At 46.3% G+C, this 24,730-nt stretch overlaps 1 protein-coding gene across 2 annotated transcripts in view; it reads left to right on the forward strand.

Annotated features, from left to right (window-relative positions):
- The window catches only part of CTNND2 (catenin delta 2), a 940,792-nt gene extending 916,537 nt beyond the window's left edge, over positions 1 to 24,255 (forward strand). For both annotated transcript variants that reach the window (XM_043601021.1, XM_043601022.1), the window contains 4 exons: positions 5,154 to 5,280; positions 9,440 to 9,571; positions 15,659 to 15,732; positions 23,083 to 24,255. In XM_043601021.1, coding sequence (XP_043456956.1) covers positions 5,154 to 5,280; positions 9,440 to 9,571; positions 15,659 to 15,732; positions 23,083 to 23,343 — 594 coding nt within the window. In that variant the 3' untranslated portion in view covers positions 23,344 to 24,255. The remainder of the gene's footprint in view (positions 1 to 5,153; positions 5,281 to 9,439; positions 9,572 to 15,658; positions 15,733 to 23,082) is intronic.
- The last annotated feature ends 475 nt before the right edge of the window (positions 24,256 to 24,730 follow it).

Here is a 24,730-nt window from a genome sequence, read left to right on the forward strand (position 1 = left end):
GTGTGTGTTTATGTAAACCACTTCAAGCCTTCCTGAATGGCCCTGGGAAGCAAATGAATAATGAATTGATTGCAAGCTGGCTAGATAACAAATACACATATGGCTATTTGGATAAAAGGAATGTCAGCTTAGCAATAACTTCCCAAAGAAAATATGTCTTCATATCCCTTCTTCTTTGGAAAGCAAAAAAAAATTTTTTTTTCAGAAAAAAAATGTTCAATTTTGCAATTTCAAAAAAAATCATATACTAAAAGATCTGGAGGGTCGTGAGATTTCTTCTCAAGGTAATTAATCATCCACAGACCTTACCGATTGATCTGTACCCTTATCTCTAGCATCTGATGCACTGTTTTCCATGACATTGGGAAGTTCCTACCATCAGAGTTAAAACTGTGGGGTCCCTTCTAGGCATGGATGCATGTAGCAATGTGAGAGTTCCATGTTTTAGTCACGGCACCTTCGCTCTGGATCAGTGAATGAGAGAAGGTGGACATGAGCTGCAACCAGATCACCCCTCCTTGCTCCTGCAGTGGCTCAGGAAACTTCTCTAATCAAGAGCCTTAACTGGGTTTCCACTCTGCCCCGTTCCCTAGGCTCCCTCCTCCGACCTCCCTTCAAAGTTTCTGTGTTCACATGCATACAAGTCGTGGGCTGTGTGCAGAAGTGTCAGAAGCAGGGTGGCCTTCTCGGAGCCTCTAAACATCCTCCTCATCCTCCTCAAGTGCGTGCTAATCCCCTCACCCACAGACAGCCTCCCTGCAAGGCCACATCTCTGTCATGCCTTTGCATTCCCAGAATCGGGTCACACAAGGGATTGGAAAGCTTTTGTTTGGTGCATCCTTACAAGAGTTTCTTCCTGAGTGAGCAGTTTCAGTATGCGCTTTCCTGGTATTTCCTGAGATGTAAGTACTTCCATGGTCCCGTTGTCATCTAAGCATCATGGAATCTGAACTGCTGAGCAAAAAGATGCTTTGTGGTAAGAGACGTTCTAAGAGATGTTGAGCAATCCATTGCCGTCTCACCAAGTAAAACGAAACCAGATCAAGAACTGTGCCACATTTCTCTCTAGCGCCTCCTTTGGTCTTAAAACATACAAAATGTTAGCTGATAGACTTACTGGGAAATATTTTATTTACCTTAAATGACATGTGGAGCATCGTGACTTCTTCATGACCGAAGAAGCCAAGGTTTTGATTAAAGCTATTTCCTGAACCACTATGTGGAACCCCAAAGTATATCTTCTAAATTGTGAAACAAACATAACATGATCTGCCTCTGTTGATCATATTCAAGGATTTTTGTGGTCAACAGAGCTTTACCTTCAAAAGGAAGGAATATATTTTTTAAACAATTTTTCAAATTGTTCCCATACATGAATACACTTTTTCGGATGCGTACGCTTTTGAAATAGCTCCCATCCTGCACGTGCTCTTGTAAGACTGCCCCTTCCCTCTCCTTGCCACCACTTGACAGAGGATTTAAGGGAAATGCACAAATTCCCGTGGAGACATTTTCTCCTTCTACCCTGACACCTGCCCCTTACCTGCCATGCCACACTCCCACCTTTCTCTGAGGAGGATTTATGCCTTCCACCCCTCATCACCTCAGTCACCACAACCGCATCGCTCAAGACTCTTGGGCTATCTCTTGTTACTGGACCATTAGCATTTAAAGATTCAGGATAGCCAGTAATCTGCCCCAGTAACCCACCTTCCTTTCACCTGCTTCCCATTCCTTTGCCCCTTTAGCCCATGGTCTGCTATCAGCAAAATCCCCTGTGTGCTTTGCCCACCCCTTCTTCTTGCTCTGACGCTGGGATATCCCTGAACACACACTCCCCACACCCGCCACCCTGCTGCCCTCTCAAGTGGTGGCTGTTTCATTTGCCACTCCCCTCCCCAAGGAAAAAACCAGCATCTGTGAAGTACCCTCACCCCAGCAGCCTGTGACCCTTTTAGGATCTGCAGCCACCAACTAGTTTTCATTCTCCATCTCCTCAACATTTACACTTTCCTTTGTCCCAGGCATAGATTCCATGGGTTTCCATGACATTCTGTTTGCACTCCCTGTCTCCTTCCAGGTTGCCTTCCTGACCACCCCCATCCAATTCAACCAACTCCACACCTGCCACAGGGCAGCTGAATTTGGCTGGAGAAAAATAAGGAACGATGCGAACCTGTGGTCTCATTGTAAATTCATTGTCGCGTGCCTTAAGTCACCTCTCAGCATTCTGGCCTCCAGACCGCCTGGCCATGGTCATCTTGCCCCCCACTTACCTTAAGAACCATTTCACACACCTTCCCTCCTTCCTGTCTTTTGTCCCCCTCCTCCCTTTTGTTTTCTAAGCTCCAGCTCTTCCTCACACTCCGCTGATGACCTCACTTCTCACCCCACCCAGAGAACATGCAAGAGAACATGAGAGAATGTCCTTAGCCTCCCACCACCAAATCTACAGCCTCCTTGCTGCATCTGTGACCACACAACCTGGCTGTCCTCCTCCTATTCCATGGCGCACGAGCCCATTGTTCCCAAATCCTCTCCACGCTCCTCCCTGAAATTCCCTGCAGCTTCTCGCTTCCTCTGTGGTATCACCGGCTCTTTCCTCCTCTCTGTTGAGTCACTCCCAAGGAAAGAATGAAATGCTCAGTATCTCCCAGGTGATCTATGAAAATACCTCTTTGTCACTCAAGTCTCTCCAAGCCCCATTTCTCCACTCCCCTTAATAATAAAACTCTGTCAAAAGTGGTCTGGGCTCACCCTTCTCCTTCATCAATTCTCATTATCTGTGGAGCCCACTCCAGTTAGATGTTTGCCAACCTGACCAAAGAAAGTACTTTTGCCCCAGTCATAATGGCTTCCATGTTCCCCAGGCCAGTGGCCAGTTGCTGGTCCTGCCTCTCATCCCGTTGGTCTTCTCCTTTACCCATGAGCTTTCCTAATCTTGCCTGATCTCATACCTTCTTGGTCCTCCTCCCAGCTCTCTCTATCCCTTCTCAGGCTCCTCACACCCTCTAAATACTAGAGTATCCCAGAACCCATTCCTGTGTCCCCTGTTTTCTTCCTTTATCTGCATTCACATTTCTATCCATTCTCCTTGTTTCAAATAACATCTCTATGCTCAACTCCAAAATTTTATCTCCAGCCCTAAAATCGCTCTTGAAACCCTGATTTGCAGATTCTGGTTTATTCTGTATCTTCTCCTTCATGTCCAACAGGCATCTCTACCCAACTTGTCCCAAATGGCAGTTGGTTTCAACACCTAAAGCTACTTCTCTCCCAGTATTCCTTGTCTCAGTAAATAGCACTTCCAGTACCCTGTTGTTCATACCAGGAACACTAGGGTAAAGCTTGACTCCTCTCGCCTACACCCAACAGCCAGGCCATCAGCAAACCCTCCAACACAGATGCCATATCTTCCCATTGCCCATCATCTGCTGCTATCCAAGCCAGGGTTGTGTCTCCCTCGTCCAACGGATAGTTTCTTCCTTGGTCTCCCTGCTCTCCCCAAACTGTTCTAGTCACTCCGAAGGCTTCTTATCTTTCTGGAGCCTCTTGATCGCTCCTCAGCCACAGGGACTTCTGGTGGCTCTCACATGCGTTTAGCCCACGTCCACCCGCGTTCCCATCTATTCTTCCCGTGGCTTGGAAGCCCCAGCCTGCGTCTTCGGTACCTGGCACCTTATCATCCTCCAGGTCCCTGCTGCAATGCTAAGTGGTCCCAGAGCAACACACATGCCATAACCATATCCCATAAACTAGCCACACCAGCATCTCCACACTCCATGCTCCTTGATCCCCTAACCTTGCTTTATGTCTCCCTTCAAATACTTACAAGTGTGCCACATTTCAGTGTTAATATTTCTTGACTTGCTTCGTGTTTGACTTAGGTGTCCCATTAACTGTCTAAGGCTGACTAAAATGGGATAATAGTATCCAGCCTATGAGATTGTTGAGAAAGTTTTGCCTCGTGGCAAAGGTAGTGCTAGGTAAGCACTAGATAATAGCTTTTAAAATAGCATACTTCTCACCTTGGCTTTTTCCTACCAGCCAAACAGAATAGGAACAAGAATTAGATAAACAAAGACAGAAATACTGAAATAAGTATGAATTTTATTCTTCATTAACTTCCGTCTATTTACGCTTGCAACGATTCTTTATAGAACATTGAGTCCCTTAAAAATCTAAATAGAATCAGAAACAGAAAAAGCCAAAAGAGTTGAAGTGGTTGCCTCTATGAAGCAGGAATGGGGGTGAGGCAGGTGTCTGCTTTTCTTTGTTGTAGTTTTAGGTCCCTTTGACATATGACTTCAATGCAAATGAAGTTGAATTACAAAAGAGAAAACACTGGGAGGATATACATGAACATGAGTTCTTGCCGGGGTGAAGGGAGGGTGGAACTCCTGGCAATTTTTTTTCTTCTTTATGCTTTCTAAATTCACAAAATATGATGTACAATGTGTTTATTTGGCTTTTATAATGAAAAAATGGTATATGTGCATCTTTGTATATTAACTGAAGGCTTAATGGAAGACTTAATTGGTAGGACACATTTCGAATATGCTCTAAAGTGAACAATATAGTTCCTGGGTTAAACCAGAGAACATACCCATCGGGGCGTGAAGACACAGTGACGGTCACGCTAAAGGTCTTGAGCAGGTGGGGCCGGGGCGTTGGCGGCCAAGGAGGTTGGAAGCAAAAATGGGGGATCGCCTGGCAGGGAAGATGCTGCTTGGCATTGTGATTGCAAACTGATTGGTCCTCGGGGATAAAAAGCGTAAATACTTTTGGAAGACTTCAAGGCAGTTGAAAAGAGGGCCAGACAGAGCTGGAAGCAGGTAGGTAAAGATGAGACAGTTTCAGGGTCATCTAACATTTTTAGCATCATGTTTTCATTCAAATCTTCTGGCCATTTATTCAACGTTTGGGAAGGAAAGCAGGCCCGCCCCATGTCAGGCTGTCTGGAGGGAGCAAGGTGGGTGTCTGTTCACACTTGTCTCTGGGAACCTGGATGATCGATCGAGCAGGGCTCAGTGATCTCTTTTGACAGACTGCAGAAATGCTTTGCAACATCTAGCGTTTGGAACGTCGCAATGTCAGGTGATGAAGAATCACTCCACCTTCCCCACTTAATGGGAGCGTGCTGTCTGTTGCAGGACGGATGGTCACAGTATCACTTTGTAGCCTCATCCTCAACCATCGAGAGGGATCGGCAAAGGCCCTACTCTTCCTCCCGCACGCCTTCCATCTCCCCTGTGCGTGTGTCTCCCAACAACCGCTCAGGTAAGCGACGCCTGTAGCCAGCCAGGCCTGCTGTCCCTTGGCCCCAGAGCCCTCCTTCCCACCCCTTAGGCGACTCCCACAGGAGGAGAGCTGTCCGACTTGCACATTTGCTAGAAGTCTCAAATGAGTCTGTTTTCTTTCATAGCGGTGGTGACTTTGTGTTGTGTTTACACAGACTCAGAGCAAATCTCTCAAACAGATTTCAAAAAATCTCTAACACGTGTTAGACCTGCATTTAGTCAGCGACAAGAATAAAGACAGCTGTCAGATGTTTGCAAATCAGGGTTTTCTATGCACCTTTTTCCAACTTGGAATAGTTTGAGTAACATTGTATTGATTATCACTGGAATAACAGAGTAGTGGAGAAAGGGCATGCTCTTTCTTGCTCTAGAATGACATACATTTGAATATCCCATTGAGGGTCTCATTACCACCCCATATCTGATTAGCCTGTTGTTATTACCTTTAAACCAGCTGATAAATGATAAAGTCTTGTTACGAAGCGAAACCGTAACTTTTAAGTCACTCAGTTTAATTTTCTTTCTGGTTTTGTCACAGTTCTGTGACATTTCACATTGGGAGCATTTCACATTGCTTACATTTTGAACTAACTGTTCTTATTTACTTATAAAGACACTTTATACCCTTTTACAATCACATTATATACTGCCCAAGATTAAGGAAAAAATTAAAGGCAAAATATGAGCACATCATTTACTATCTAAGTGACATAGTCTTTATTGTTTTTATTCACAGTGTAAGTTTGAATTTTTTATTTCTGCGTTTTGGGTTTTGTTGTAAGAAGGAAGCGTGGATAAATAATCCTATCTATATGTGTGCATGTGCGCGCGCGCGCACACACACACACACACACACACAGCTATATAGGCTTTTATTTAAGAGTGTCTCCTTGCTCTTTGCTGCCCTGGCCCTGGTGAGGAGCTACGAGACCTGCATCTCGGAGGGCACAGTAGAAGGGCACTCCCCTGCCCTTGAGATCACTTGCCATAAAACTTTACACCGCACTTTACTGTCAAAATGATGAGGAAAATCAGACATGAATGGGGAATATTTGACTGAAATAAATCACTCTCTCCCAGCCCCATGAAAGCTTCTATTTTTAGTGTGATGTTACTGCTGCTAACGTTTAGTCCCCCACTAGATGAGAATCAGAAACCTCCGTGTAACTGGAGAAACTTCCACCTGCCTCAGAAGCACAGGGGTAGGCCTTTTACATGTCCTACCTCCGTACGTCCTTGTTTTTATGTTTTGTTTATTTTTTGAGAGGGGGGGGACGGGTAGAAAGAGAGGGGGGCAGAGGATCCAAAGTGGGCTCTGTGCTGACAGCAGAAAGCCCGACACGGAGCTCGAACCCATGAGCCCTGAGATCATGACCTGAGCCTAGGTCAGATGCTCAACCGACTGAGCCACCCAGGCACTCCTTACCTCCATATGTCTTAGAAAGATAAAGACCAGTGAGTCTGAGAAGCACGAGGATGGGTTCTTTCTAAAGCCCTAACTGTGAAGAGCCCCTCATTGTTAGGAAGATGCGAGGTGGCATAATGGATTGGAAGATGCCTGGAAGGAGAAACGGTGGCTTATCAAGACGCTATCCCAGCCATTCAGCTAGGCCAACCCCCGGTATTTCCTCGTGAGGCACATTGAAGACGTCTAGCAAACACTTGTTGGCGTGATTGGATTTTTCCAGGAGTACGATCTTAGTTTCCTAGCGACTCAGACTAGTGTGTGAGGTCTTGAGATAATTACACACTTGACGTAGCTTAATAAACCCACCATCTGCACACTATTAGGTGCTAATATGGAGAACTTTGGTCAAGAGGCTCCAAAATATTGTCCCTTCGTGGTTTCCTGGCAGTGACTCATAAAAGGCTAGCCTTTATGCAGGAAGACCTAGAAACGAAGGAGTAAGTGCAGGGAAAGGACTTTCCCAGGAGAGGACAACAGAGAACTGAAGATAAGAGAGGGGCAGAGGTGGAGGAGGTGAGGGAGACACAGTGGCCGATGTTCTGAGAACACCCAGGAACTGGATACACACAGCCCAGCCACGTTATGTAGAGCAAACACCATTTTCTTCCCTGTCTCCCCAATAGACTTAACACCCAGAGATCCGGAGATTCCGATCCAACAGGTTCTGGGTGGGGTTCAAGTATCACTATATTTTTATAGTTTATTTATTTTGAGAGAGAGAGAGAGAGAATGAGAACATGAGCGGGGAAGAGGCAGAGCCAGAGGGAGAGAGAGAATCCCAAGCAGGCTCCACACCATCAGCACAGAGCCCAGTGTAGGGCTCGGTCTCACGAACCCTGAGATCATGACCTGAGCCGAAATCAAGAAGTCAGATGTGTAACCAACCGAGCCAGCCACCCAGGCGCCCCTCAAGTACCAGTATTTTTGAAAGTATTCCAAGGACTTAGTTCTAATGGGAGGCCAGGATTGAGAACCTCTCAGGGTTTTGAGAGCTGAGCAGAGAGCCTCGATTTTGTTTGGATAGGTTTGAGAAGCAGGCAGGGCGCCTCTCGGGAAAGGATGGGGGCAAAGGCCCCGTCTGTTTCTCTCCTCAGCCTTTGGCTGTGATGTCTGCTAAGCACTCTGCCTCTGACACCGGTTTATTTGCATGTCTGTTTCCTGACCTCCTCGAGTTCAGAAAGTGACATGATTCATGTTTCTGTTCCCAGTGTCTAGCGTAGGGATTTGCCCATAGGAGATACTAAGCTTGATGAAATGCACCAAGCGGCTCAGACACGGAAAAGAAAAGGACATTGAGGGAACAGGCAGGCCCGGTGGGCTGGAGCTGAGGGATCCTGCAGAGGGTGTGAATGATAAGCTGAAAGATATACTGAGGATTGACTGTAAGGGCTTGGATACTACTGGCAAAGAGGGCTTTATCCAAAAAAATCAAGAGTTCCCCAGAGCTCCCCTAGCCTTAATAATTACCAGGTATGCTTGTTAAGTATGGACTCCTAGACCCACCCCCTGAAAATTCATATTCAGAAGGTCTGGGGTGGGGTCCTGGAATCCCTGGATTCTAGATGAGTCTTAAGGTGAAACAAGTTTAAGAAGCACTGTCCTCGGGCATGGAGGCTGGGGACAGATCTGGGACAGAAGAGTACCACACCCGAGCTCTACTGAGATAGGGGCAATTGTCTAAGCTCTAGACGCCAAGTGGTGTCACTGAGGAGCACAGACAGCGGCTGCCTCACTGCCACCCACACACTCAGACCTGGATTCCTTCCGACCCATCTCGGCCCCGGTAGGGCTGTTCACCTGCTGCCGACCGATCCATTCTATCTTCTAAGAAATCTAGACCTCTTTCTGTTTGCTTCCCTACCTCCAAGGTTAGTTTTTCCTCTATTCTGAGGGCACTTTAAAAACTCGAGGACTTCCCAGAGGGATCCTTTAATTACAACCCATTGTTTTAGATATGGAGACCCAAAGAGATGACAGGGCTCACTCCCTGGGTCCGGGGTGCAAGGCGTAGGTAGGAGATTGCTCGGGGCATTCATCAAGGATGTCTTTGCGCACCCCTGCCCAAGCCCCCTCCACAGGCTGATCTGTGCAAGTTGGGTCATGCCAGCCCCACAGAACATCCTAGCTGCTTCCTCTGGTTTCCTTTAGGGCAGTCTCTGAGTCACGCGGCATCTAAGTAAAACCGCATTTATTTTAATCAGAGATTCTTCAACATCAGTACCAGCGCCTCTAAAACACCTGATTTTTAAAAAGGAAGAAAGGAAGAAAAGAAGGAAGAGGGGAAGGGAAGGAGAGAGGGAGGGAGGGGTAGGGAAGGAAAAGAGAAGAGAGGAGACAGAGAAAACAAGCCTGATCTCATTCTGAAAACTGTCCTGTGCACCTTAGGTGGGTCATGTCCCCATCAGGATGTCTTTTAAGAAAGATGGCCTCAGGAGATCGCCTTTAATTTCCTGCCCCCAAGCTGCTTGCTCCCATAACTATAAAGCACCGAATGACAAGGACAAGGGGAAGGGGTAAGACAAGAGCCAAAAGAACACAAATCAGCAGGTCCACGCACACATATTGCTTCAGGTTGAGTCACGTGTCTTCAGGACCTTAGCTGTTGGTGTGAAAAGCTATCCGTGCTACAGAATGAGACACACAAAGTCTTCCTTTTGATTTCTTTGTGTAGCAAGTGCCCCAGCTTCACCTCGGGAAATGATCAGCCTCAAGGAAAGGAAAACAGACTATGAATCCACTGGGAGCAATGCCACTTACCACGGGACTAAAGGAGAACACACTTCCAGGAAAGACACCATGACAGGTGAGCTCAGCTTCTTGCGTATTCTCCTCAGAGCCGGTGGCTTGATCCGGGACAGGGCCAGGCCGGGAGACTTCAAACCATGCTTGACAGCTCAGCAGGACTTAGCAGCTAGAGGGTCTCTTGAGAGCTTGACAGCAAGGATTCTCAGGAAGTGGGGACGAGATTAAGCCAGAGGAATATAACTGAGCCTCTTATACCTGAAAATAGCATACCTGAAAATAACTAAGAGAAAATGTTCTCTATGCACATTGTATTCTCATTCTTCACCTACCCCTTTTCCTTCTCATCCGCTCATCTCGTAACATTCCCTCAAATGAGAGAGAGGAGTCACCATAGATTTTCTTCTTGACTGACATAATCCAGAGTGGAGAGGACCCAAGATGGTGGGTGCACTATGCTTTGCTATTCTCAACAGAAGGAAGGGAAAGTGGATAAGAAAAGAGGGGGAAGGGAGGGGGGGCGGTAAAGAAAGAGATTTCAATGAAACCCTCAGAACTCCTGTGGAGACATTTTCTCTTCTTGACATGAAACCAATCTCTTATCGTGACAAACTCCTAAGAAGATTCATTAAAACCAATAATCACACTTTCTATACGGAGGCATTGATCTTTTCTGCTCTTTATCCCTCACTACCCCAATCATACCCATTGCCTTTCCTTTCTCATCAGCTGGGACCCCATCAAGGCAAAAATTGGTGCCCAGCACCACCCATCCAGCATGTGCTGCTTGGCCTTTCTCATGACCAGCCTTGACCTTAACTCCCCTTCTGCTCTGAACAACTCTCCTTGGGGCAGTGTCACTGTTCCCATTCCTCATCCCCTCCAGGCTCTCCACACACTCCTCCCTGTGCTGGTTTTCCCCTCCTCCAAGAGACAGGACTTGGAGGTTCTGCCGTAGAGGAGGTTGTGCCTGGAAAGCAGAGCTTCCAGAGCCATCGGGACCTCTAACAGGGATTCCACACCCTTTTTTTGCCACGTGGACATAGAGACGGATCCCTCTTGAAAATAGGCTGTGAGGAACATGGCCAGATGAGGCCATTCACAAAACTGGGGTATAAAGGGAAGAATCCTAAACAGACATTGAGAACTTCTTATCAAGAGGATCTCCACAGTGTGAGTTTCTCAGATATTATTTAGGTGTAGACCTGCAGGGAAGCAGAAGAGACAAATTGGATGATTTATTAAGGTGTCTTCCAGACCCAGGCCATCTAAGATAAATCTTTCTAATGGTAAGTGCACTTACCCCAGAGGCAGTGTTTTCCATGGTAACCGTGCATGACTGCGAAAAAGAAAAGCACAGTAAACAGATGCTCCCGATGCAAACTCCCAGGTCAGCACTCTGCCTCCACGTACAGTCCCTACCAGGGAACGTCTCAGCCTAATGCCTGAACTCATTATGCAGGATATACCTTCTTATTCTTATGTGCTGCTTTCCCCCCTTAAATGTTGGCCCAGTTGTAGACGAGCATGAACAAAGAAAGCTATGAATCTGAATGCCGAGTCCCTAGAGCCAACGCATTCAGCAGAGTCTTATTTGTACCAATTACTCCAGAGTAGTGACACCAAATCCACCTGCCCCATTCGTTTTGTGGTTCTTATTGCCCTAGGTGGCCACATCACTGGCTGTCTGAGATGACCCATTGAGATTATAATTACAAGAATAATTGTGAAACTGTATTGTTGTTTAATTTTTCTTTCTTGCCCAGTGGAATTATTCAAAAGTCTTTTTTTTAATGTTCATTTATTTATTTTGAGAGAGAAAGAGAGAGCTTACGAGCAGGGAAAGAGCAGAGGGAGAGGGAGAAAGCAAGAATCCCAAGCAGACTCCGTGCTGTCAGTTCAGAGCCCGATGTAGGGCTCCACCTCACAACCTGTGAGATCATGACCTGAGCCGAAATCAAGAGTCAGACACTCAACCAACTGAGCCACTCAGGCACCCCTCACAAGGCTTTTAAATGTGGGTGTTTTTATGTTGAAATATTTCCAGTGGTACATAATCATGCCCTGCACACATAGTAAAATAAACAATAAAATCTAACATGTTTCCAGATGTTTAATCTTCCTAGAAAATGGCAGGGAGCTTGGTGATTCCAGTATTGAGGTATATGTAATTTTTCAAACCTGTTTAAGAGGCTTAACCATCTTTGCTCTAATGTACTTTAAACAATTCAAAAATACGCTGTCATCTAGCACACCTAGAAGAGCAGAGGTCTTTCTTGAACAAACGTTTATACAGGATGTTGCCTTTAAGCCGAGTTCTATGTAAAAGTAGTTGCTGTTATCTACAGTGATGGTAGTGGTGGTGGAGTTGCTAGTGGAGGCGATGATGGGGGTGGAGGTGATGACGGTGGTAGAGGAGGTAGAGGTGAAGTTGATGGTAGTGGAAATATGGTGGTGATGGTGGAGGCAGTGATGGTGACGGTGGAGGTGGTGATGGAAGAGGTGGTGATGGAGGAGGCAATGATGGTGGTGATGGTGGGATGGAGGTGTTGATGATAGAGGCGGTGATGGTGGTAACACAGGAGTTGGTAATCAGCAGGTGGAGGTGGTGGAAGTGATAATGGTGGAGGTGGAGGAGGTGGTGATGGAGGAGGCAATGACGGTGGTGATGGTGGTGATGGTGGGATGGAGGTGTTGATGATAGAGGCGGTGATGGTGGTAACACAGGAGATGGTAATCAGCAGGTGGAGGTGGAGGAGGTGATGGTGGAGGTGATAATGGTGGAGGTGGAGGAGGTGGTGATGGAGGAGGTGATGATGGAAGGATGGAAAAGGCGGTGATGGAGGGTGCAATGATGGTGATGTTGGAGGGGGTGATGATAGAGGCAGTGACGGTAGTGACAAAGGAGATGGTGAGGGTAGAGGAGGTGATGGTGGAGGCGGTGATGTTGGAGATGGAGGGGGTGATGACAGAGGCAGTGACGGTGACGACACGGGAGATGGCGATGGCAGAGATGGTGATGGTGATGGAGGAGGTGGAAGAGGTGATGGTGAAGGTGGTGACGGAGGAGGTGGTGACGGAGGAGGTGGTGGAAGGAGGAGGCATTTACTTACCTTCCACAGTGGCATGAGTGAGTCCCCAGCCAAGCCAGGTGGGAGCCAAGGTTTCATATAGGAATGGAGAGGACGAATGGCCAGCCCCTGCTCTATAGCACTTTTGCTTGTGCCCATCATTTCAGTGTTCACCTGCAGATCACATCTCTTGTGACCACCACATCAAGAGCAATACCTTTTCTCATTCACAAATATCCAGGGGACACTTACAGTGTAGTACCTTGAAAAATATCTGAAAAACTGCCATCTCCCTTGTTTCTAAGACATCAGAGCATGTCCTAGCGTTTCCCCCAAAGAGAACACTCCCTCCACCTTGGGAAAACCATGGGAAGTTTCACGCTCAAAATGCAGCATGGGACAGCTTAAAGTGAAGCAGGCCCTTGCCTGGGCTCAAAATCTCCTCTGCTGAGCCCTTAGAAATGAAGATCCTTCGAGGTTTTTGTGCCAGCCTCCCCCCACCCACCTCTTCTGGATTCATTATCGAGCTGAGATGGAGTCTTTTGAAATGTCTCCTCCCTTAGTGTTCTTTTGCCGCCGAGGAGCCTGCAGAAAACCAATGTCAGCTCTTCATTCAGGCATGCAGAACGGTTATAGCTATTTCTTGAGGTCATGATTCCCTAGGAACGTTACGTGTTCAGAAGCATGCATTAGAGGAGGGCTGTGTGATCCCAGCAGCTGCATGGCCTGACTTTAAAATTCACCCAGGGGATTTTGCCCTCCCATCTGAGCTTCCCAAATGCCTTTACATCAAACGGTCCAGCCCGTTTTTGTCAGTGTCTCTCTTACGCCCTTTTAAAGCCATTCTAATCTTCAATATGTTGATTTGGTTGGAAATCGGGGCCCATACAGAAGAAGAAAGGCATTTCCTCATGAGTGTGCTCTTGGGTCAGACATACAAGGGCAGAGCATCCATGAAGACATCTGCTTCATGTGTCTGCAGAAGCTACAAGTTCAATCTCAGCTACACAGCCTCCTATAAACAGGTGAAGTGGACCAAAGAGCAGGAGGAAAGAACTTCCAGTAGGAACATCTTTAGCCCAGAAGCCACAACCATGACAGGAAGGGGGAACAAGTCAAGTACGAGTGCATGATCCCCCCCTAATTAAAAAATGCATTTTGTTCTGAGTCCCAGAAAAACAAAATTTCACCTTGATGTGACATTTTCCATCAGCAAACCATAGCTCTGAGGGCCTCTTTTCTCAGGGTTACTCATTCATTCGTTCACTCCGCAAATAATGCTCGCTCCAGGAGCATCCACTGAGTTCAAGCACTGTCCCAGACATGGGGATACTGATTTCTGGCCTCATGGAGCAGTGAAGGGAGGTGATACACAAGGAAGACACCAGAGCAAGCTCACTCACAAGCTAGGACCACATGGTGTTGAGTGTGATGGAGAAAATTAACAGGTTCAGAAGCCACAGGGTGCCGGGGTTGGGGGGCAGAGTTGTTTCACAAGGTTGAGATGGGAGACTAAACTGAACTCCCCACCACCACCACCGCCAAGGGGAGGCAGTCCAGAGGGCGGGGTGGGGGGGGGGGAATGGGTGGGGAGTGAGTTCCAGGGAGAGGGATCAGCCAGCACAACATCCCAGAAGCTGAGCAAACAAACTCTGCGCGCTCGACCAAGGAAAGAGGGCCAGCATAGCTTGGGCTTCCTTGACGAGAGAAGAATGGAGGGAGGCACTGTGGAAAATCGGACAGGGCCCCGATCGTGCAGCTTTTGCCACAATCACCTTGGCAAAGCCTTGCAGTGACATGATCCAGTGTGCCAAGCAAGGTGGCGCTGCTTTGGGGAACAGGAAGGATGGAGGAGCAGCGTTGGGGAGGGCGGAAGCTGGTTGTCAAGGAAGATTGGACAGCAAGGGTCTAGGCAACAGTACAGAGAGAGGAGCGTCATACGCCCAGCCAGAGAATATGCCAGGGTGCTCTTCAAAATCTAGAACGGGCTCTCAGCTCTCACTTCCTCAGCTGAATTTCCTGAGAGGACTTTTATTGCACAGCTATTTTGTGCTTTTAGTAAGAGTCATGGGTGGGGTGATAGGTATGACTGGCCTTGTGTCTTGAGTTAACTGTGCCTGTGAGAGAACAGATATGGTGTGTCATATCCTATTTTATTATTCCATGGACACAGGGGACTAAAGAAACGCTTTTCTTTATTTCTAGAGTATTTTAGTATAGGTGCTGCCGAAGCGAGCACATCTTTATTTCTAGAGTATTTTATACCCCAGTGACGCTTGATAATTTTTTCCAGAGCTCTCTTAAATCATGACCTTTTAAGGGCTATGAGGGGAGTGGTGCCCTGGGGCCTTCCTCTGGGCCTGAGGCATGAGCCCCGAGGGTTCTAGGAAGGTTCTATCTAAGTGAGCAGGTGGGCAAACCCTGCCCGTGTCTTTGGAAGCTGCTGGCCACCAGAGGAGACCTTCCTTCCTTTCGGCTAGACCACAGGCCGCTCACAAGACAGGGGGAGGGGCTCCTGGCCCTGTGTCTATTGGGTCCCAAAGCTGCAGCCTTCCAGAAGCACAGGGCAGAGGCAGATGATGCTTCCTGCCCATCCTTGGGGCCTTTAAGAAATGAACTGTCTACATGATGATGAAGCACTCTGTGAGCCCAAATTAGAAACTGCATTCCTGTCGTTCTCCAGCTCAAACCTAAGCTGCTCATGCAGATTCCTGCATGCTTCGATGTGGGAGACAAACCTTTATTACCCGCCAGTTCTCACCAGAGAAGAAGGCAGTCATGCTGGCAAGATAGCCGTTGTTTGTTGCCCCTGCCCTGACCCTGTGGACAGTCTGAATGTTATTGCAAGAAACCCACCTGCTGTGGGGATCGTATAGAATCGCTGTTCATCTTTCTTAATATCTGCATGTAAAATGAAGTGTCCAGGGCCGATGAATTCTTCCCCTTGGCAATGGACCTTAGGATGGTCCCAGAGAAACCAAGCTTTGTCAGGGCAAGAACTCACCTTCATAACCATCATTCCTCACTTGAAATCTTGCTCTCTTTGCTAATACTTTTTGTTTCCTTCTCGCTTTCAGCTCAAAACACTGGAATTTCAACTTTGTATAGGAATTCATATGGTGCGCCCACCGAAGACATCAAACATAACCAGGTAAAGGAGATGCCCGCATTTGTATTCATTTTCCCCTTCGACTTATGTGAAAGAGCCTGGAATTGTAAAATAATAAATTAGCTTCTGCGTAACATACATAAAGGACCGAAAAAAGAAAATCGCCTTTCCTCCACTCACATTTCACATACCATACGTGGGGTGACCACGGTCACCAGAACAGCCTCAAATTTGAAAACAAACTTTGATTTCACTACAGCCACCTGCTCAGGGTAGAAAGCAAGTTCTCGGCTATGACCCACAGCCAAAAGGCGCAAATACGCAAGTGGACACAGTGTGTAATTACTAGACAGGGATTAGGTGGCTCCTGTAACCCAGCCAGTTCTCACATACAGCTCGTTATACATGATGGTTTCCAATAAAATAAAGACAACAAGTGCAATAATGGACAATGAAATAACCTGCGTCGAGGAATGCCTCGCTATTCAGTCTAGTTGGGGAACCAGCAGCCTCAGCACGGCCCAGGAGCTTGTCAGAAAGGCAGAAGAGATTCTTGTCTGACCCCTGCCCCTAATCCATCCAGTGCAACAAATGCATCAGAGCTGCCTTTTTTCGAGGGGTTTAGGTGATGCGTGTGCGTGTCCAAGTTTGAGGAATGCTAGCCGTAGCTCCGTCCAGAAGTGCTCTTAAGTTTGTGAGTGTTTGTCTTATTTGGCAAATATTCACTGAAGGCTCGTGTTCCCTGTGCTTCTGTGGGAGCTATCAAAGCAAAAGGCACAGCCTTTGCTCCTCCATTGACTGACAGCTTCATGCATTTGGCCCCTGGAGTGGTCATGACAGAAAGACGGCTGTTCCTCATCGCTGTTGGCCACCGATAACCACTGCCAGAGCTGGCTTCTGCTGACGCTCGGGATTCCTGCCACAGGTCAGGGAAGGTGGGCTGAAAGATAAATCTGAAAGCTGTTTGTTTGATCGCAATAACCAGATGACATGGAAGTTAGATGTGCTGTGTTGAAGCATTTCTCAACACCCTGTGGGGCAGCATCTTTGAAAAGGAAAGGGACTGCCTTCTAGCAGATAGAATATCTTGTGCAGGGCCGTTTCCAAAAGAAGGAGGAGGACACGAAAAGTATCTCCTCGACCTTAAATTACCTTTTCCTCTAATCACCCATCAGCAGGAGAAATGGTCGTGGGTAGAGGAGTTATCCCTTTGCCCTCAATGTTCCAGTCCATGCGGAGCCATTCTGGAAGACAGCTGGTGTGGTTCACAAACCCCCGGTGAATGCCCAGGCCCCACGGCCCGCCTGACACGTTGGTAACATCTACTTGGCCTCCCTCAGCTCCGGTCTTTGCTAAAAGCAAAGAGGTCAATGAATAAATAAATAGGTGCATGAGCACTAGACAAGAGAGCACCGGGGGTGGCCACCAGCCGTCCGCGTGTCAACGTGCCTGCGGGAACACAAAGGAAAATGGAAGCAAAAGGTATTGGAAATGCCAACTTCAGTCACGGAAAACAACTTTTATATTTTCGCAAATATCAGGTACAGTGAGAGAATTGGCTGTAGCTCTTAATGATACTTGTCAGGATGTGACAGGACCCTGACTTTGCATCCACGAGTATAGGAATTGTCTTTAGTTTCCTCAGGTTAGGAGAAGCTCATCACAAGAATGGAACGTATTCTACACCAGTATTTCTTTCCATGGGATTCCACTACCGCTGGCAGCGAAGAAATGTCCTGGTGTGGCCCAGAGGTCCTTGGCATCTTACAATGTGGCTGCAGTAGTTTCCTAGCACTGCTTGCAACCTAGATATACAGGAAAGTCCACAGTGGCTCTATGGGCAATTCTTTTCTCCAGAGCCTATTCTGAACAATGAAGCCAATTGGAATTAATGTGCTAGGGTGGCATCACTGCCTGGAGGGAGGGCGTGACATAATGTAACCTTTTTCCCAGCATGCCCCAGAACATACTCAGCCTCAGCGCGAATTGTCAAGACCATGGTGCCCCGGCGAATGCTGGGAAACCCAGCCGGGATGGAGTGCGAGCTCTGCACCATTTGGCAACACAGGGGAGATGCTGTAGACAGGCCACTGGTTGAGCTGAGTCCCACAGTATCACCTGGTGTCATCAGCTCAGTGCCATCATTAGTCCCTGAGAAGGTCCAGCAAAGGGAAGTAGATGATGAGACTCTTAACCCCATTCTAAGATCAAGCAGCAATTAAAAATGTCCACCAAAAAGAATTGTTTCTCCCCCCAAAATTTCCAAGGTAAATCATTATGACACTCCAGGAAACTCCAGTGTTACTGGAATAAACTTGGGCTCTGTTTTGAGGTATGACCATCCTACCCATTCAAAAGAAGAGGGGACTTGGTTCTCTTCCAGTTGGGTAGTTCTAGAGACAACCTTGTACCGAGCCTCCATAATTTGGATTTTCTGGCCACGTGGACATGGCTAGTCATTCCAGATGGATGGAATGCTTTCATTTTTGGAATTTTCCTGGGTTAAGAGTGACCTCACAACCTCACAGCTAATAAAAGACCAGCTTGAACAATTTAACCAGGAGGAATATGCCAGAGTCCGTTCCATTTCAGTGCTGATGCTTGTCCTCTGCTGAGCGCTCTAGTCTCCTGGGTGTCTCAGTCGCCCGCCGGGCCTCATGAACTTCACAGAGGCTGGACAGTGACTCATCTCCAAGAAGAAGCAATTCACTGAGGGAAACTGGTTTGAGGTAGGTCTCCAAGAGGAGTCAATGACAATGAGAGCTGGGAATGTGGCCCCAGCTCCAAATGCATGGGCAGGCGAGGCAGGGTCCAGGGCAATGGCCATAAGCCAGGCTTTCCATGACTCAGTGGAATGGGAGCCAGGCAGCTGCTCAGCTGTGGCTCTCTCCATGAGACCACCTGGAATTCCAGTCTTATTTTCACTGAGTTCCAAGCCTTACGACTCCTAGAAGAAATAGCCATTAGTCTGAAATAACATCTGTGGTCCTTGGTTTTTATATTTCCAATCAACTGGTTGCAGACATCATTTTAAGAATTAACTACTTAAACTCCCCCAAATTGTTATTGAGCTTCTACTAGTCTATCACATACTGATAAAGAAAAATATCACATTCAACTGCATATATCTAGCTAGCAACAGAATTTTTTGTTCCTAAACTAGAGACAAAGGGGTTTGGTGTTTTGATGACCACCATTAAAATGATTACTGTTGACATCAAAACAGCATCTTGAGGTCCTGGTTGGTGTCCTCAGTTTCACTGCCAGGTGAGAAGAGCAGGTGAAATTGTCCTCAGAGATTCAAGGAGAATAAGGGTTTGCTTTTGGTCACCCAGCTCAGAAAAGGAAAAGACTTCAACCTGGTTCATCTGCCTTCTTGTCCCATCTGGTCTCCTCTCTACCAGTGGTTCTCAAATTTGAGCATGAGCCAGAATCCCCTGAACAACTTACTGAACACACATCAGTGGCCCCCCACAACCCCAGAGTTTCTGACTTGGTGGGTAATCTGCATCTCTAACAAGCTTCCAAGTGATGTTGATGCAGTTGAACCAGACTTTGAGAACCGTGAATCCTTACCACATGACCTCTTTCATTGTATATTATCACCCTGAGTCTTCAGCTTTCCCCATGTGGTCAAGTTTGAAGATCTGTAATGGGCAGCTATTTCCTTTGTGTTAGAAAGAAATACAGGTTGTAGGCAAACTCGTTGAGGAATCAACCAAGTTTTCCTCACTGTGCTAACAGAACTGGGGGGTAGAGAACTGGCACTATCGTTCATAATTTAAACCCAACATTCTCCTATTGAGGAAAAGGTTCAACAAAGGTGTCTTTATGGGAGCAGGAGCCACAGGACAGAGCCCAGTCTCCCCATGTGAGCCAGCGGGTTGCACCTCCCCTTCCCAGAGAGGATGCTGCCTTAAGGCAAAAGCAGACAGCCTCAGGCTCCTTGGTTGTGCCACAGTCTCACTGAGCCGCAACAGACACTCAAGTTCAGAATATGCCACTATTGTATATGAACATCATTCTACTTCCTTCATAGAAGTCTGCTTTATGCAAACAGTACAATGTAAAAAAAAAGCATTTATTTTTAGTTCCTCTATGGGGAAGGTTTATATTTGGGAGCTCAAAATACGTCCAATTTTGAGCTCTGTCAGATTATCCCTTAGAGTAAGTTATAAAATAGAGCCAACATTCCTCCACTGTGAATGTGCATCCACAGTCAACATCTGCATGACCAGACCAATGAGCAAATTTAATCCCTCCAAACACAGCAGGGCCACCTGTCACCCATCCTGGATAGTTCATTTACACACAGTCTCAGAACCACAGAACTAACTCTTAAAAGGGGTTGACAAGAGACTTTATGACCAATACAGATGAATTAAAGAGGGCAAGTCCTCAAGGTAAGAGACTAAGATAAACATGCCCGACCTAAAAACGTCCACCAACCAGAGAGAACATGGCAACAGTAAGAAGTTTGAAACAGGTTGTGCAAAAGCCTGAAAGAAGCAGCCACTGTGGAGAGCCATAAGCCTGTGAGTGATTTCCCTTGCAGATCTCCCCATCTCTGGCCAATAAGACTGACACAAAGAAGTGAGACCTTTTCCAAGGTTACTTTTGTCCACTAGCCTCCCTTCTTATTATAGAGCCTTGGGTCAACACAGTGAGGCTGGCCCTCAAGCTTGACCGGTTTGGCTCAACTGAAACTGTGTTTGTGTGGTGGAGAGAATGTGGACTTCTGACTCAGCCAGACATGGATTCACATTCCAATCTCACACCACCACTAGCCATGACATCTTGGAGGAGTTTCTTAATTTCTCTGAGCTTCAGTATCTTCATCTATAAAGTGGGAATTGGATGGATGGATGGATTGATCCCAATAGGGAAGGAGAGATACATGATGAGATAGATAGAGACATATACATACATATATACACGTTTCTGTTATTAAAGGTTAAACAAAGAGGAATTTGTTAAATGTTGGGTATAGCGCCCACTGACATAAAAGCACAGTAAACTCTAGCACCCTCCCCGTGTGATTTTTCTAGATCTTCCAGCTCCTACCCTTCGTATGCTCGATGCTTAGTAGCAGCACAGTGCTAGAGCACAGAAGTTCAGCATAGCACACAGCTCTTCAAAGGATAGCAAAGAGCGCCTCAGCCTAGCCACGTAATTTGGTAGACCTGGCCTTGTTTAATTACAGATGATTAATTCCAAACATCCCTCTCATGGCCAGGCTCTTAGGCTAACATGTTTCGCAGGTAGCCCAAAACCTCACTCATCAGCACCACTAACGAGAAGTGTGGGACATAGTGGATGGCAGCGATGATGAAGAACAGGTCAATTACTAGTGTAAATCAATTACATGTAAAAGAGGGAGGTTCACTTACTTGAGAGAAGAATTATGTGCAGGTCATTAGAAGCATTCATTTACATACAACGTGCTAATTACAAGTCATTATTAACTAGGACCAATTTCTATAGGATGTTTCCATGCTGAGCTTTAGTTAAATTAATAGGGAATTACTGAATCTGCTTGGAGGTGATCATACTGTGTTTCTTTAGAAGTGTTCTATCATTCACACCAGACCTTCTTCCCAGTGACTGCACATGAGCAGAGCTTCACAAGTGACTGTGTGCCCTAGCTGCGGGGAGGTTCCGCTCCTTTCGGGTGCATAGTGCTAGAAAAGGGACCCCAGAGGCAGTCAGAAGGGAAGAGGAGAGCCAGACCTCCACATACAGGTATTAATTACCAGCGCATGAACAGTCTTGGTCTTACTGTCTTTAAAACTAAACAGGTGGAACTAGTTCTTGACTTTACATATCTCAGAGGCTCATGTGACCCCTCTAAATTTTCAAAGCCTCCTACATCAGACAGTAACTTGCAAAGGACAAGAGGGCAAAGAGCACGGAGGTGGGCTGAAGGGATACGAGACAGTACTGAAACCTCTCCTCCTCAACTAAAAGCTTCATAACCCCACATCATTCTCAAGTTCAATAAATTCTTACGGGAACCAAGTTGGGGAATATTTTCATCCTCCTGAGTATGTTATATTTGGAGTGGATTTCCTGTTTTCAGTACATGCTTGTCTGTGCAACCTTCTGATCACTTAGGCAGGTGTGATGGAATGACCCTACCAGTGGGAAGCCTCCGTCCTCCAGAGAGGTATTGATCACAGCCCACTGTGTGGGTGGAAAGATACCCAAGTGACCATTAGACCTCATACATCTTCACCGTCTCTTTCTCTGGGATTGCAACAACCTAGGTGTAATGGAAAAAAAAATGCAGAAGAGAGGAAGATCAACTAGTTGTGTTCTATAGCGTCTAGTCTGTGCGTCTTTAATTTAAAAGGTTATCTACTAAAATGTTCAGCTGTTGTGGCAGTTTGGCAATTCCTTGAAGAGTTACACCTCAAATTATCAAAAGATCCAGCAATGCCACTTCTAGGTCCATACCCCGAACATTGAAAGCAGAGACTCAAACAGGTACTGGTGTGCCCACATTCATTATAGCATTATTCACAATAGCCAAAAGGAGCAAACAACCCAAGTGGCCATCAACAGATGAATGGATAAACAAAAAAAAATACGCATACAATAGCATATTGTTCAGCCTGAAAAAGGAAATCCTGTCCCATGCTACAATACGGATGGCCTTTGAGGACATTACGCTAGGTGAAAGAAGCCAGACAGAAAAGGACAAATATAATATGATTCGACTTACATGAGGTGTCTAGAAAAGTGAAATTCAGAGAGACAGAAAGTAGAATGGGCTGCCGTGGGCTGGGGCAAGAAGGAAAATGGTGAGTTATGCTCAACGGGTCCAGAATTTCTGTTTGAGGTGATGAAAAAGTTCCGGAAATGGGGTACCTGGTTGGCTCAGTCGGTTACGCGTCCGACTCTTGATTTTGGCTCACAGTTCGTGAGTTCAAGCCCTGATGACAGTGTGGTGCCTGCTTAGGATCCTGTCTCTCCCCCTCTCTCTGCCCCCCTCCATTCTTTCTCTTTCTAAAAATAAATAAATAAACTTTTTAAAAACGCTCTGGAAATGGATAGTGGTGATGGCCGCACAATGCCATGAATACACTTAATGCCACTGAAGTATACGTTTACAAGTGGTTAAGATGGCAAATTATATGTTAACGTATGTTTTACTACAATCATAATCTTTTAAAAAGATTATGTAGAATGCTAGTGCATGGACCCAGGCACCGGCTTATAAAAGGAAGGGCGATCAGAAGTTGGCAGTGTCTGGAGAAGCGCCATGGTGGTCGATCGGGAGGGTGGGGGGCACGGCCCAGCCCTTAACATGGAAAGCTTGAGTGCCTGGCCGTGGGGGGGTTGCATCAAGGGAAAGCGAACCAGCCCAGGTGGATCTTCTTTTCTGTGCAGGTTCCAGCACAGCCAGTCCCACAGGAGCCCAGCAGGAAAGACTACGAGACCTACCAGCCGTTTCAGAATTCCACGAGAAACTACGACGAGTCCTTCTTCGAGGACCAGGTCCACCATCGCCCTCCCGCCAGTGAGTACACCATGCACCTGGGACTCAAGTCCACCGGCAACTATGTCGACTTCTACTCAGCTGCCCGTCCCTACAGTGAACTGAACTATGAAACTAGCCACTACCCGGCCTCCCCCGACTCCTGGGTGTGAGGAGCGGGCGGCACGAGGCGCTCCGGGAACAGTGCATGTGCATGCATACCACAAGACATTGCTTTTTTTTTTCCCCCTGCAAATTTAGTTTGTTCAAGCCTGTTCCGTAGGAAGGCTGTGATAACCAGTAAGGAAATATTAAGAGCTATTTTAGAAAGCTAAATGAATCGAAAGTTAACTTGGAAGTCAATAGGAAGCTAAAACGATCCTAAATATGACATCGTGCAACACCTTTCTAGTTTGAGCTGTAGAGTATAAAAAAGTGCTTTATATTGAACGTGGCTGAAGGCAGCAGAGGAGACGGTCGGGGTGGTGGGGCTTGAAGGTTGCAGTTAAGCACAAGGGACAGTGTAGTTCACACACTTTAGAGGGACGGCTTCTCACGCTTTGTTTACTCTCTTCATCCGTTGTGATTCTAGGCTTCAAGTTGCATTGGGGTTCCTCTGTACAGCAAGATGTTTCTTGCCTTTTGTTAATGCATTGTTGTAAAGTATTTGATGTACATTACAGATTAAAGAAGAGAAGCGCATTGTGTATATTACACCATGCCGTGTTTCCTCATCTATGGTTCTAAATATTGCTTCAATTTCAAACTTTTGAAAGATGTATGGATTTCCAGTTTTTCTTTTCTTTTCTTTCTCCCAGTATGTTTTAACAAAAAAAAAAATGGGAAAAAAGGAATATTTAGCAGTATTGTTCGTTCTGATATGTGAATTTGTTTGTGGCAAGTAAGCAAGGCATTCAGCAGTTTCTGACAATTAACATACATCATTCCACACTCCTTGTCAACAAAGTGCTTTTTCACTGCCTAAAATTTTAGATGTAGATATTTGAAATAGATTTTTTCATTTATACCAGTTTTCTTTATGATGATACAGTGTTAAAAGAAAATAAATTACAATTGATCTGTCATCCATATTTGCTAAGAATGTCTATTTCCAAGGACCCTATCTTACAAAATACACATTCTTGCCTGTGTGTCTGTGCGTGTGTGGGTGTGTGTATGTCCACGTATGTATAAAAATGACCTGTGTGAGATTTTATTTTGATAGAAGCTACTTCATTCGCTGTTCATCTTGTACAAGCTTTGTTTCTGGTTTTCGGTATAAATGTACATCACTTTGTTCTTCTCGTACTCCATCTATTCTTCTGACCATCTAGTGACTCAGGATATTAGGCCAGTTGAAGTGAAGTTATAGGATTTTCACACATTCACACATTCTTGGACACCACCTCTTTCTACAGGTCCATTTCCTTCCACGTTTTATGCCCTGGGAACACAATAAACCATGGCCAACTCAATAATTTCACTTTGGGGCCAATTACTTGAAGTATCAAGAAATGTAAACTGCTCGCCTTATTACCCCCAAACTTTCTGTTCATGTGG

Source organism: Prionailurus bengalensis, chromosome A1 (assembly GCF_016509475.1).
Source record: "Prionailurus bengalensis isolate Pbe53 chromosome A1, Fcat_Pben_1.1_paternal_pri, whole genome shotgun sequence".
Lineage (NCBI taxonomy): Eukaryota > Metazoa > Chordata > Mammalia > Carnivora > Felidae > Prionailurus > Prionailurus bengalensis.